Source organism: Rattus norvegicus, chromosome 10 (assembly GCF_036323735.1).
Source record: "Rattus norvegicus strain BN/NHsdMcwi chromosome 10, GRCr8, whole genome shotgun sequence".
Lineage (NCBI taxonomy): Eukaryota > Metazoa > Chordata > Mammalia > Rodentia > Muridae > Rattus > Rattus norvegicus.
In genome coordinates this window covers 5,595,083-5,607,518 of record NC_086028.1, presented here as the reverse complement: position 1 = coordinate 5,607,518, position 12,436 = coordinate 5,595,083, and the positions used below count along the sequence as shown (strand labels likewise).

The window sequence follows — 12,436 nt, the reverse complement described above, 5'->3', positions numbered from 1 at the left end:
CTCAAACTCAAGGGAACACCTGCCTCTGCTCCCAGGTGCTGGGCTCCACCACACCTGCCTCTGCTCCCAGGTGCTGGGCTCCACCACACCTGCCTCTGCTCCCAGGTGCTGGGCTCCACCACACCTGCCTCTGCTCCCAGGTGCTGGGCTCCACCACACCTGCCTCTGCTCCCAGGTGCTGGGCTCCACCACACCTGCCTCTGCTCCCAGGTGCTGGGCTCCACCACACCTGCCTCTGCTCCCAGGTGTTGGGCTCCACCACACCTGCCTCTGCTCCCAGGTGCTGGGCTCTACCACACCTGCCTCTGCTCCCGAGTGCTGGGCTCCACCACACCTGCCTCTGCTCCCAGGTGCTGGGCTCCACCACACCTGCCTCTCTCTGCTCCCAAGTGCTGGGCTCCACCACACCTGCCTCTGCTCCCAGGTGCTGGGCTCCACCACACCTGCCTCTGCCCCCAAGTGCTGGGCTCCACCACACCTGGCACAAACTTTTTTCTTTAATGGAACAAATTGATTCTATTTTAATGTTAAATTCAGCTTACTTGGCAGGGAGGGAACTGTCCAGAGGTTACCTTGTTGAAAACAGCAGAAACCCTGTTTAGGCATAGCTTTTCTGCTCTTGCAGTGTCATGAGAGAACTTCCAGGTCTCTCTGAGCCCCCGCCTTTGAGAAATGAGGTGAAACTAGATACCTGGTTTTGGGCTTCAGGGATGCACTAAATGAGATGAAGTCTTCAGAGTTGTGTGAAGTGATAAACTTGCTATTCTTGAGGGTTTGGTCCCTCACATTCCTTGGGAGAGCTAGTGACAGCTTACATAAATTAATCGCTTCTATTCTCACAGTGCCAAGGAGCTTGGGAATAAGGTCAGTTTAGCTCATATACTTATACGTACAAATGGCAGCTGTGTTCTGCCTCATTCATTCGTGTGCTGGCTCACTAGATCAAGGGCCCAGGATTTTCCAAAACTTCCTGCTCAGTAATTGCAACTGGCATCTGTTCAAGGCTTGGTTCCATGTGGTCATGTGACTGCTGTAGCTCCAGACATCACTCAGTCACATGCTGTTGTCAGAATTTCTGATATCATTTCCTTTCTTGTGTCCCTTTTGAGAACACTTTCTCAGAAAAGTTTGAGAAGTCTCCCTCAGACTTCTCCCTATGCCTCCCTGAGTAGAGTTGCACCACAGTCTTCTCAGTGGTCTGGACTTATTGGAGTGATCTTACACAGTGCCCAAGAAGCCAATGTCTTCTGGAGGCTGGCCTGTGGCTGGAGGGCCATTTCACTGCCATGGTTGCTAGCTGAAGCTGTGCATGGGAGACACATCTCTTTTCCAGGGGCTTCATCCCAGGGTTGACCACCATCCTTACAGCCAGCTTCCCTAGAGCAAGTCACACAGCAGACCAGGACAAGTTGTAGGTTGATGTCATTATGCAGGTGAAGGCAGGTACAGGATAGGACGAGGCCTGTCATTGGATAAAAGGAAGGATGGGCGGGTAGAGGAGGCCAGAGAGAGAGGAGGCAGCCGAGAGAACATGGCGGCAGATGTTAAGATTCCTCTCTGCACATATTACAAGTTGTTATAACTATTCTGAAGGGATGGATGTGTGCAGGATTTTGTGTTGTCTAGATGGGCAAATTATATCTTATCTAGGTGGATTATAAGTTCATTGTGTGGATGTATTGTGAATTGAGAATTTAACATATAAATCTGATTGTTGGGTTATAGTTTGTTGAGTCTTAATTTTAGCAGGTGGCTAGAACCAGAGAGTTCTTGGCTAGCAGAGAGCTGCTGGGAAAGATACTAATCTGAGATGAATTAGCACTAGTTCTAATGGCTCGTTGGAGCTGGAACTAACGACCACCGGGCACGCACAGGAACTGGTTCCTCCCATTTTTTATTTTTACCATAACAAGCAGTGATGCTGTCTGTGCTAGACTCATGTCTCACTCACACACAGTGCTGCTGTCCATGCCTCCTCTCTCTCTCTCTCTCTCTCTCTCTCTCTCTCTCTCTCTCTCTCTCACACACACACACACACACACACACACACACACACACACAGTGCTGCTGTCCATGCCTCATCTCTCTCTCTCTCTCTCTCTCTCTCTCTCTCTCTCACACACACACACACACACACACACACAGTGCTGCTGTCCATGCCTCATCTCTCTCTCTCTCTCTCTCTCTCTCTCTCTCACACACACACACACACACACACACACACACACACACACACAGTGCTGCTGTCCATGCCTCATCTCTCTCTCTCTCTCTCACACACACACACACACACACACACACAGTGCTGCTGTCCATGCCTCATCTCTCTCTCTCTCTCTCTCTCTCTCTCTCTCACACACACACACACACACACACACACACACACACACACACAGTGCTGCTGTCCATGCCTCATCTCTCTCTCTCTCTCTCTCTCACACACACACACACACACACACACACAGTGCTGCTGTCCATGCCTCATCTCTCTCTCTCTCTCTCTCTCTCTCTCTCTCTCTCTCTCTCTCTCTCTCTCACACACACACACACACACACACACACACACACACACACACACTGCTGCCGCTGTCCATGCCTTATGTCACACACTTGTAGCATACTCTTTGGTCACACAGGCATGAGCTGCCTCTGTGGGCGGGTCCAGCATGAGTGTGGCACAGGAGGTGAGCATGTTGGAAGCTAGCTGTCATACACCAGGTATCACCTGAGTGGTTGTCCCACATGTTCAAAGTCTGTGTTTGAACTCAGACCACAGTCCCAAACTTTTCTGAGTTTGGGCAAAAACCATCCAACTCTCACTGCTTTGGCAACAGTCTGAACCTTGATTTTCATGAGTCATTAGTATCTCTCAGAAGGAAATGGTAGCCAAGAGCCAAAAACATGGATGCACTTGAGAAATTAACATGATGAAATCCTGTCCTGGGCACATAGTAGGTGCTTGGTAAACATGTCCAGGGAACAGCTTTCACCCAAAGGCTCTCGCTGTGGAAGAAACTCAGACCAGAGTGAGGGCCAGAGTATTCTTTGCTTAGGTCCTCCGAGTCACAGTGGGAGGGCAGAAGTCATGGATCTGGAAGAGCTGGCCATCCTTAGGAGCCGTGTGTGTGTGTGTGTGTGTGTGTGTGTGTGTGTGTGTGTGTGTGTGTACGCTCACACATGCGCATGTGCTTGTGCATGTGCATGAGTGTGTCTGAACCAGGTTAGTAGTTTCCACTTTTTAGATTCATACTTGATTGCCAGTCCTCAAAATGGAACCACCCTTATAATTGCCCTTATAATATAGTTGTTATTTTGAGTCCCCTGCTCCATTCCAGGAAGGGCTGGCCTAGAGGACCTCTACCCTCCTGCCTCTCCTCAGCCACTCACAGAGTGGATCCCTGAATGATACAGAAACATTGGCCACAAGGGGGCAGCAAAGCACTCTGCAGGCCGTTTCTACTCTGTTCTCGCAGGCTAACCAGTGGGTCTTGTTCTGAATCATTTAATTGGTTCTCTTGTCCCCCTTTAACAGCTGGAGACTCCCAGGAACCTCTGGCTCCCAGATAATACTACACTCTCAGTGTTTTCAAATGGAGAATGGTATAACAGCCAAAAGATGCTGAACTTTGTCCAACATGGTCTTTACTCAAGCAGGTCTGACATAAATAACTCGCACTGTTCTCTGTGCACTGTAGGTACAAAGGCGGGGCTGAGCACTGGACCAGAAATGACCTCATTTCATCCTAGAGGCCAGAAAATGTGTGCTAGTACCCCAGTTCTATAGATGAAGAAATGGGTTCAGAAATACTCCCACAGCTAAACATGTAGGCCAGCTCAGACATTCTGTGCCTTCCTCAGCTCCCTTCACGGTGACATCTGGCTTATTTTGCTTTGTTTTCTTTTCTTTTGTTTTATCACAGTCGGGCACATTTCAGAAAGGTTTGGGAGCAGGTCTGTCTTGTGGATTTGTAACTTTTGGGACCATTTTCTGTTTTAGCACACCAATGACTTTGCCCTGTACACAGAAGCCATCAAGTTCTTCAATCATCCTGAAAGTATGGTTCGAATTGCTGTGAGAACCATCACCTTGAATGTCTACAAAGGTGAGTTTCCTCATGCACTTGGGCCTCAGGTGGTAGGCCAAGGACTGGCTCCCAAGCTCACGAGCACAGTTCCCAAGTTACTGGAGAGCTTGCCTAGTATGAGGCATGGCTGCTTGTCTGACAAAGGCTTGCAGACGTATCACTGTTCCTTGTGGAAACCTTTGTGCTCTAATATTGCTCCTTACTGCTGCCCCATTTTAGTCTATCCCAAGAAGTCTTTGAGTGATTTGGAATGGCTATAGTCTATTTAGATAAAGCAAAACTGTCTTGAAAATTGCAGTTTTCAATTTTTGTGTTTTGGCTTATAAAATATACTTACTGTTAGAGCTGCTTGTTTTATATTTTATCTTTAAATATGCACAAGAGCATTTCCCATCACAAACAGCAGGAGGCAGTAATGTCTTCCCAGCCAGCCACCAAGGCCAGTGTTAACAGATGTGTCTTTCTTTCCTCCTCTGAGATGTACTTAATGCTCCATACTGTGTCCAGTAGAGTCTTATCACAGGGCCTGCCCATGCTGGCATATAGGCTGCCTGCCTGCAAGGTTTTGAAGCTGGAACTGGCCCTCTTAAGACAATTCCTAAAGGCTGATTAATTTCCTTGTGGTAATGATGGTGAAGCTGGGCCTCTAGTTTCTTGGCCATTCAAGGGCTTTGACTTTCATGAGTTAAGGTGGTATTACTTGAGGGCCAGGGAAGCTCACCTTAAATCTAATTTAAGAGCTTTTCTCAGAGCGTAATTGGGTCCAGCCAGAGGTCGCAAACTGAGAGTCTGTAAACCCAAACCATCCCTCAAACACATTCTAGTTGACTCAGATGGTCTTGGAAAGAATATACAGAACATAGAGGAGATGCCTTGTCTTTAAAACAATGTGTGTCTGTACACACACACATTTATATATACAAGTATATATATAATAGCTTTAAAGTTTAAAAATTTGGAGATGTTTGCGCAGTGTGCATTTCTGACTTGAAGATGTGCATTTGGGTGTTCTGAGCACACACTCCCGTGGGGAGTTAAGTGGTCAAAGGCTGAGAAGCAACTGCTCCTTCTGGACTAGGGCTGCAACCCCCTACTTTGCTCTCCCAGCCTTCAGACTCGGCTCACTGTGTAGCCATTGACCTGGCAGGCCTCTGAGTTTGCGGCCTTGGTCATACGCAGTTGATCCCACTGCCTGCACTGTTTTCTCTCGCTCTCTTCTAACTGTGTCTTTTGGTTTAGATGCCTCCTGCCTAGACTCTGTCCCTCTGGGCCGCTGTCTCACCTTCCCAGTTCCTAACCCTGTTAACTGTTGTCTGTTTTTGCCTTTCCTCCAATGCCGATTCCTGTTCCTTATTCCAGTGTCATGTAAGTCATTAACCTCTGGTTTTCCTCTTTCTGAGCTTGCCTGACAAGTAAGCACAGGAGACTTGGTTTGAGAGAGCTGTGTTGTCAGTGTAGTCAGGCCTGCCCTGTGCTGGTGTATAGCCTCTCCATTGCACTGAGTGTCCCTCCCTCTTTCCCTCCCTCCCTCAGTTATAACCATAGCAACCAAGTGTATTAGTTGAGAGAATAGGACCAGCACGCCTTTGTTGATCACTAAGATACATATTTCCAAGTATTTTCAGGAAAGACAGAGTCTCAGAGGGTAGCAAGGTTTTTCATAGAGGTTTTTGGTTTGTTTGGGTGTTTTGCTTTTTAAAACTGTCCTTGAGTTATTTTGGTGGCTTACTATGTCTTCTTTTGTGCATCCTCTCAGTGGATAATCAGGCCATGCTGCACTACATCAGAGACAAAACCGCTGTCCCATACTTCTCCAATTTGGTCTGGTTCATTGGGAGCCACGTGATTGAACTTGACAACTGTGTACAGACAGATGAGGAGTAAGTAATGTTCCAGTTGTTTCAGAGGAGAACAGGGTGGTAAGGATGTGTTTCCACCAAGGAAAAGGAGAGAGGAGAGCAGCACTTGTGTGAACACAGGCAGTCAGGACTCCAGGCTGCCGAAGGCTCTGCTTGCCTGTTAGGGGTGATGGGGAGTTGGGATTTCCATGTGCCTCCATATGGACCCTGGGTCAGCACTTCCTCTACCTGGGGCTGTGAGGCTGCTGAGAGAAAGCAAGTGTGTCTGCATCACCAAAACGCAGAGCTGGGCACCTGCTTCCCTTGCTAAAGCACTTGCCTCACAAACCTGAGGACCTGAGTTCAATCCCCGTGGAAGTGCAGGGTCCATTAACAGAAAGGACAGGTCCCTGGAGCTTTTGGCCGGCTAACCTACTTGGTGAGTTCCACACCACTGAGATACCCTGCCTTTCACCAAAGGTAACTGGATACCACACACAAGCAAACACTTGCACATATACTCTACCCTCTTTCCACACCACACAAAATGGTCAAATGGGGTCTGTCCATGCAGTAGAATAGTACTTAGCCGTGACTGGTCTGCAGTGCTGACACATGCTCTGATACGGATAAACCTCTAAAACATTGCCTGAATGGAGGGAGCAGACACGAGCATCCCACAGCCCAGGCTGTCACTGAAGTGCCCAGAGGAGCAAATCTAAGGACACAGTAGACTAGTGGTCTCTTGGGCTGGGGTACAGGATGAGGGAAAATGTTATAAGACTGATATGACAGACATACGTGGCGCTTCATAGAAAGCACTTGTTGAAGCCTTAAGTTCAGTTGTTAGCATGCCAAGAGAAAACAAATGTAAGGAACCCATTCAACTATGAACACGAAATGAACGAGTTTTATTTATTAGTGAATCATTTCCCAAGAAAAACTTTAAAACACGGTTTAAGATGGTGGTGGTGACCGTGTCTTTAGAGTGAGGACTTGTTCCACAGTGGCTTTTTCTGTCTTGGCACTGTTGACCTTCTGAAGTGGGTACTTTGTTGCTCTAGTCCTGTCTTCGCCTTTCAGAATGTTGAACAGCCTGCGTGGCCTTGTATTCCATGGCTACTAATCCCTTTCCAAGTCAGGACAACTGAAAATGCCTCTTGGCATCACTTTGCCATCAGCTGAAAAACATGGCTCCAAAGACAGGCTTTGCTGAAGAAGTACAGTGTGATGGGGTCAGGACACTGGAAGGAGTCTGCTGGACAAGGGAGCTAGGCAGCCCTGGGAAAGAAGCCAGGCTAGGGAAATGGTGGGGTCGAGCTGACTGGACCTTCTGGAGAATAAGAACCACGTAGATCACAGCTTCCATGGAAGGAAGTGCGCTCATAGTCTTCTGTGGAGCTCGGCAGTGACAAGCTATGATAACGTCAACCTAGTTGCCCAGTAAATAATATGGGGGCAGTGAGGGGCGGGGTTCTGTGGTGAGGGGAGTCCAATGAGCAGCACCTACAAAGACTCAGCTGCAGAGTGGGAGCAGTACAGGTTCCACAGAGGGTGGAGGAGGGACTGTCTGCACGGAGGTCCAGTGATTAAGGCTTCCTCAGCCTGCTAGCTCAGACCTGTTTTCCCAGGTCCTCAGGATGTGTATGTATGCAAGAGGATCAAAAGCCAAGGCCTGTCTTGGCTACATAGCGGGATCCAGGCCAACAGCAACTTAGCAAGACTGTCTCAAAATAAAGTAAAAAAGAGGGCCAGGGGTGGAGCTCTGTGGTAGAACATGTGCCAAACCCACATGAGGCTCGAGGCTTAGTCCCCAGGATCAGACACACAATTCCTTCTCTGAATCGAGGCAGCTGGTTGGATATGACAGACGCTGTTAAGCCCACCAGAGCACTTTGGTAAAGCTTTTCTGAAGAAAGCTTTAAAAAGTGACGTATAGGGGCTGGGGATTTAGCTCAGTGGTAGAGCGCTTACCTAGGAAGCGCAAGGCCCTGGGTTCGGTCCCCAGCTCTGAAAAAAAAAAGAACCAAAAAAAAAAAAAAAAGTGACGTATATTAAAAACCTACTAAAGCTGATTTTTAATGGTATCTTAAGGGAGCAGTATGGAACATTGTGTGTGTGTGTGTGTGTCTGTGTGTCTGTGTCTGTGTGTGTGAGTGTGTGTCTGTGTGTGTGTGAGTGTGTGTCTGTGTGTCTGTATCTGTGTGTGTGTGAGTGTGTGTCTGTGTGTCTGTGTCTGTGTGTGTGTGAGTGTGTGTCTGTGTGTCTGTGTCTGTGTCTCTGTGTGTGTCTGTGTCTGTGTCTCTGTGTGTGTCTGTGTGTGTCTTTGTGTGTCTGTGTGTGTGAGTGTGTGTTTGTGTGTATGTGTCTGTGTGTGTGTGAGTGTGTGTCTCTGTGTGTGTGTCTGTGTGTGTATGTGTTCTAGGTCTCTGGTAAGGTGGGTTCATAGATTCTTGCTATATTTGGGCTTCGCTGTACGGACTTCTGATTGGTATCTTGTAAAGGTATGGAATAACGAGTATGGGATGACTGCACCAGATTAGGGAAAAGCAAATCTGAACCTATTACTTGTCTGATACACATTACTTCTAGAAGCATCTTAAACACATTTTAGATTGTCTAGGGCGGAGAGTAAAACATGAAAATCTAGCTGTCAGGTAGTAGGTCCCAAATGTCTGTAGCGGGTGTGCATTAGCGTGGGCCGCATGGGAACACTTTCTTTGCCATCTTTCCCCAGTCTCTGTCTTCTGAATGGCCATCTGTAACTTGTGTAGTAGTAATCCTGGTGCAAGTGCAGTGCCCACGCCCCAGCTGATTGCTCTTTGCCCACTTTGTGCCTTCGAGGTAGCGGAAGCTACTTCTGGCTGCTTTGACTCTGCCCTTCGACTGCACCCTGGGAACAGGCAGCATGGCTGTTGCTTGCTGCAAGGTCCTATCGCCTCCTCCAGCAGGGACTTGAGGAAGAACGTGTCTTGGTAGGCAGAGCTTGGAGAAGGCCTCCATTCTTCATGACTCCTTACCTCTGGAGTACTTGGCTTGCTGGGACTTCTGGCTCCATTAGTACTGCTCATACGGGAGCTGGGGATTCTTAGCATGTTGGCCAGTGACTAGACTGCCACTGTGCAATGGCTCCTCACAAAGGCTTCACTGTTTTTCTTTGCTTAGCTTATCCTGACTTATTTGCAGCTGCATTTGTAGGGTACCTGTGCCAAGGCCATCGGGGGAAAGAGCCCCAAGAGTTCTAAGATTTTTTTTTTCAGTGATTCTGTGTATTATTCTTTTTCTCCTGTCAGGGGCAGTGTGGATAACCAGCTCACCTAATTGACAAGCTTAGATGCTAGAGTGAATGCATCTCTACATGTGTCTTATGTTTATGCTGAAGGCCCCAAGCCTGGGCCTCTGGACTGAGAACGTCTCTCTCGCAGGCACCGGAATCGGGGGAAGCTGAGTGACCTAGTGGCTGAGCACCTGGACCACCTGCACTACCTCAATGACATCCTGATCATCAACTGTGAGTTCCTCAACGACGTGCTCACAGACCACCTGCTCAACAGGCTCTTCCTGCCTCTCTACGTCCACTCCCTGGAGAATCCCGACAAGGTGAGTCTGCAGCTGCCCTTGGCTGGAGCACCCTCTGGGAGTGAGGGTGGAAGTAGCAGGGCCTCACGCCCCAGGGAAGACCTTCCAAAGCTCACTGACCTGTTCTTGATGAGAAAGTGACCAAGAAATGGAACATTCCTGCTGTCAGAGGGAAGCAGGAGACCCTAGAGCTCAGCCTCTGTGCCGTGCACACTTCTATGGATGCTGCTCTCCCCAGCGCTTCTCTGCTGCTCACTAGAGCTGATTCTCAGAGAACCCAGTCAGCGTCAGAACTTCCATATGAGATGAACAGGAAGTGCTGGAGCATGCCCAGGGGAAGGGCTCCTGACTTGATACAAGTGGTCACCCTGAGTCCTCCATGCGGTAGGGATGGTGACTTCCTGGGATACCATCTCACTTCAGGGAGCTCACCTGGTTGAGCTGGCTTGGGTTAAAACAGGTCATCTGCATGAGTAACCTGTCACTAAGTGATGCCATGAGTGGTTGGTTCTGGGATCCCTAGGAGAAAAGCTGCTTCAGGAGAGAGGTCTTGGTTGTCCTTTCAGAGTTAAGGCGAGAAGAAGACAGGGCAAGGGAACACAAATATATCCAGCAGAAGCTGTCTCCCAGCAATGCACCTCATTAGATGAGTCCCAAAAGCATAGCATCTTCTTTTTGGACCTAGAACATAGCATTCTTTCAACTAGTCAGTAAATACAGCAAAAGGAGGCCACACTGGGGCAGCTCACACTCAGCATCACTGAGACCTAGGATTGGACAAGGCACAAAACCAAGGCCTAAATGTCCCTCTGTCACAGGACTGGTCTCACATGGGCCATTTTGAAGCTGAGGGCAAGCCACAGTTTGTTTTGTTTTGTTTTGTTTTCTATGCCAGAGGGTCCCAAGTCCTACCTTCCCCATTTAATGAAGGCCTCTTCCTGAAAAGAGGCCGAGGGCCTGTCCTCTGGGGAATGAGTATTGCTATAACTTTGGAAGTAAGGACGTCCATTGGAGCAGCTGCCAACACAGGACTGTGGTGGAGGGTTCTTAGGGGAAGGCTGGGCTCAGGGCAGGCTTTTGAGTAGCCCAGTAGGGAAGGGGATTCACTTCTTGTCTCAACTGAGGACTTGTGGTCTTCCATGCTCTGTTTGCCTTTTGTAACCAGAGCCACCTGTTTCTTCTGCCCTTCACTAGGGAGGAGAACGGCCGAAAATCAGCCTGCCTGTGTCCCTCTATCTTCTCTCCCAGGTACGTGTGTCCTGCCTCCGTGTCTCTTACACAAATGCATCCTGCACCGTATCCAAGTGCTTATCTAGTTCTGGAGCCCCTGTCCATAAAAGTCTCAACACAAGGGAAACTGCTATTCTCCATACAGCAAGGAGGTTTAGTCTAGGGAGAAGGTGCAGACTAAAGGCAGTGATTTCCAGGTGACACTGCCTGACAGCTGGCTCCTGCTGCTGCCCTCCATCTCTGGAGATGTAGGCTTGTGTGGCCTTTGTTCACAACGCTTAGAAATGAGAGAAATGCATTCCACATGCTGGAGAACTGCACACTCAGAGCTGTGGTGTAGCACACAGCCTTGCCAGGGCTGTATGCAGTGGGGCTGTAGTGGATCTGGTTCTAGATCACCCTCTAAGGGATATTAGAGCAGCCGCAGCCTGAGATTTGAATCCCAAGTCAGTTGCTTGCCTCTCTCCTTAAACAACTGTTTCCTCCTTCATGTCTTGTAACTATGTAATATTTATAAGAATGGGAAAAACTCCATGGTGACGCAGTTACATAACTGAGAAATATTTAGAAATATTTTTATTACTAGCAGTCCAGATTCAGGGGCCACTTCACCCTGCTGTCAAGTAGCCAGATGATTGCTCACAGCTCTGTTTCCGTGTAGCAGGGTTGCCTCCTTTTAGTGAGATTCCCTTCTACTTGGATCCCCTGCTATTTCAAGTTTGGGGTAATGCTGGCTCCTGCTGGCCCGAGAAGAGGTTTAGTTACCATCTTCCCACAGTGGGGACATTGATTAGATCCAGACGTAGCCTGACCACTTCTTACATCCTGGAGCCTTGTTCTTGGGACTCTGTTTGCCCAGAGCTCTGTCTGAGGCCTGCTCTTTCTCAGGCCCCTCTACTACCTCAGCACAGGACCTCTTCTCCTGGCAGCCCTGTGCACCCATTACAGACTTGTTACACACCTGACAGCATTGTCTGCTGGCAATTCCGGGAGTCCAGTAGGACCTAAGCAGGTCAGCTTCTCAGCTAAGCTACAGGAGTCCAACCAAGAATCTCATTGTCGTGACCCCTCAGCTGTTGGAGCGGCACTTGGACAGGCTTTCCTCTGAGGAGTGTGGTCACCAGCTCCTGCGGCTTCCCTTTCAGCCTCTTCTCTAGAGAGGGACTGGTAGCCCAAGCACCTCATTTCTCTGTATATCTCAAACCACATGACTTTACTTCGTTGTTCCTTAGTTTTCCGCAACCCTTACGAAGAGCTCTTCTAAATTAAAAATCCTGGGCTAGCAAAATGTCTCAGCAGGTAAAGGTCTTGAGGACAAGTCTGATGAACCAAGTTTGACACCCAGAAGCTACGTGGTAGAAGTTAAGAAGCTCCTGCCTCTGTCTGTTCTCCGAGGTCGACATGCTTACAGTAGTCCTCATATGCCCACATATATGCACACGAAGTTAAATAAATACATGTAAAGCAAAAATTCAGGTGAAAGTCTTGAGCCCTAGCTGGCCATTGTGCTCCTGTCTTTAATTCCAGTACTCATGAGGCAGGTGCAGGCAAGTTTTGTGAATTCCTGGCCAGCTGGTCTACATAGTGAGTTCCAGGTCAGTTAGGACTACATAGGATCCGAGAGAGAAGTGGGAGGGCAAGTCTTGAGGCCTTCTTCAGTCACCCTTTCATTAGTTTAGTTATAATATAGCCTAAGGGCATGAG

General features: G+C 48.6%; 1 protein-coding gene across 13 annotated transcripts in view; it reads left to right on the top strand.

Moving 5' to 3' along the window:
- Clec16a (C-type lectin domain containing 16A) overlaps nucleotides 1-12,436 on the top strand; it is a 196,522-nt gene that overhangs the window by 23,728 nt on the left and 160,358 nt on the right. For 12 of the 13 annotated variants that reach the window (XM_063268511.1, XM_008767506.4, NM_001398551.1 and 9 more), the window contains exons 5-8: nucleotides 3,998-4,103; nucleotides 5,842-5,965; nucleotides 9,349-9,523; nucleotides 10,697-10,750. In XM_063268511.1, coding sequence (XP_063124581.1) covers nucleotides 3,998-4,103; nucleotides 5,842-5,965; nucleotides 9,349-9,523; nucleotides 10,697-10,750 — 459 coding nt within the window. The remainder of the gene's footprint in view (nucleotides 1-3,997; nucleotides 4,104-5,841; nucleotides 5,966-9,348; nucleotides 9,524-10,696; nucleotides 10,751-12,436) is intronic. The other variant, XM_063268510.1, reaches the window with a different exon arrangement.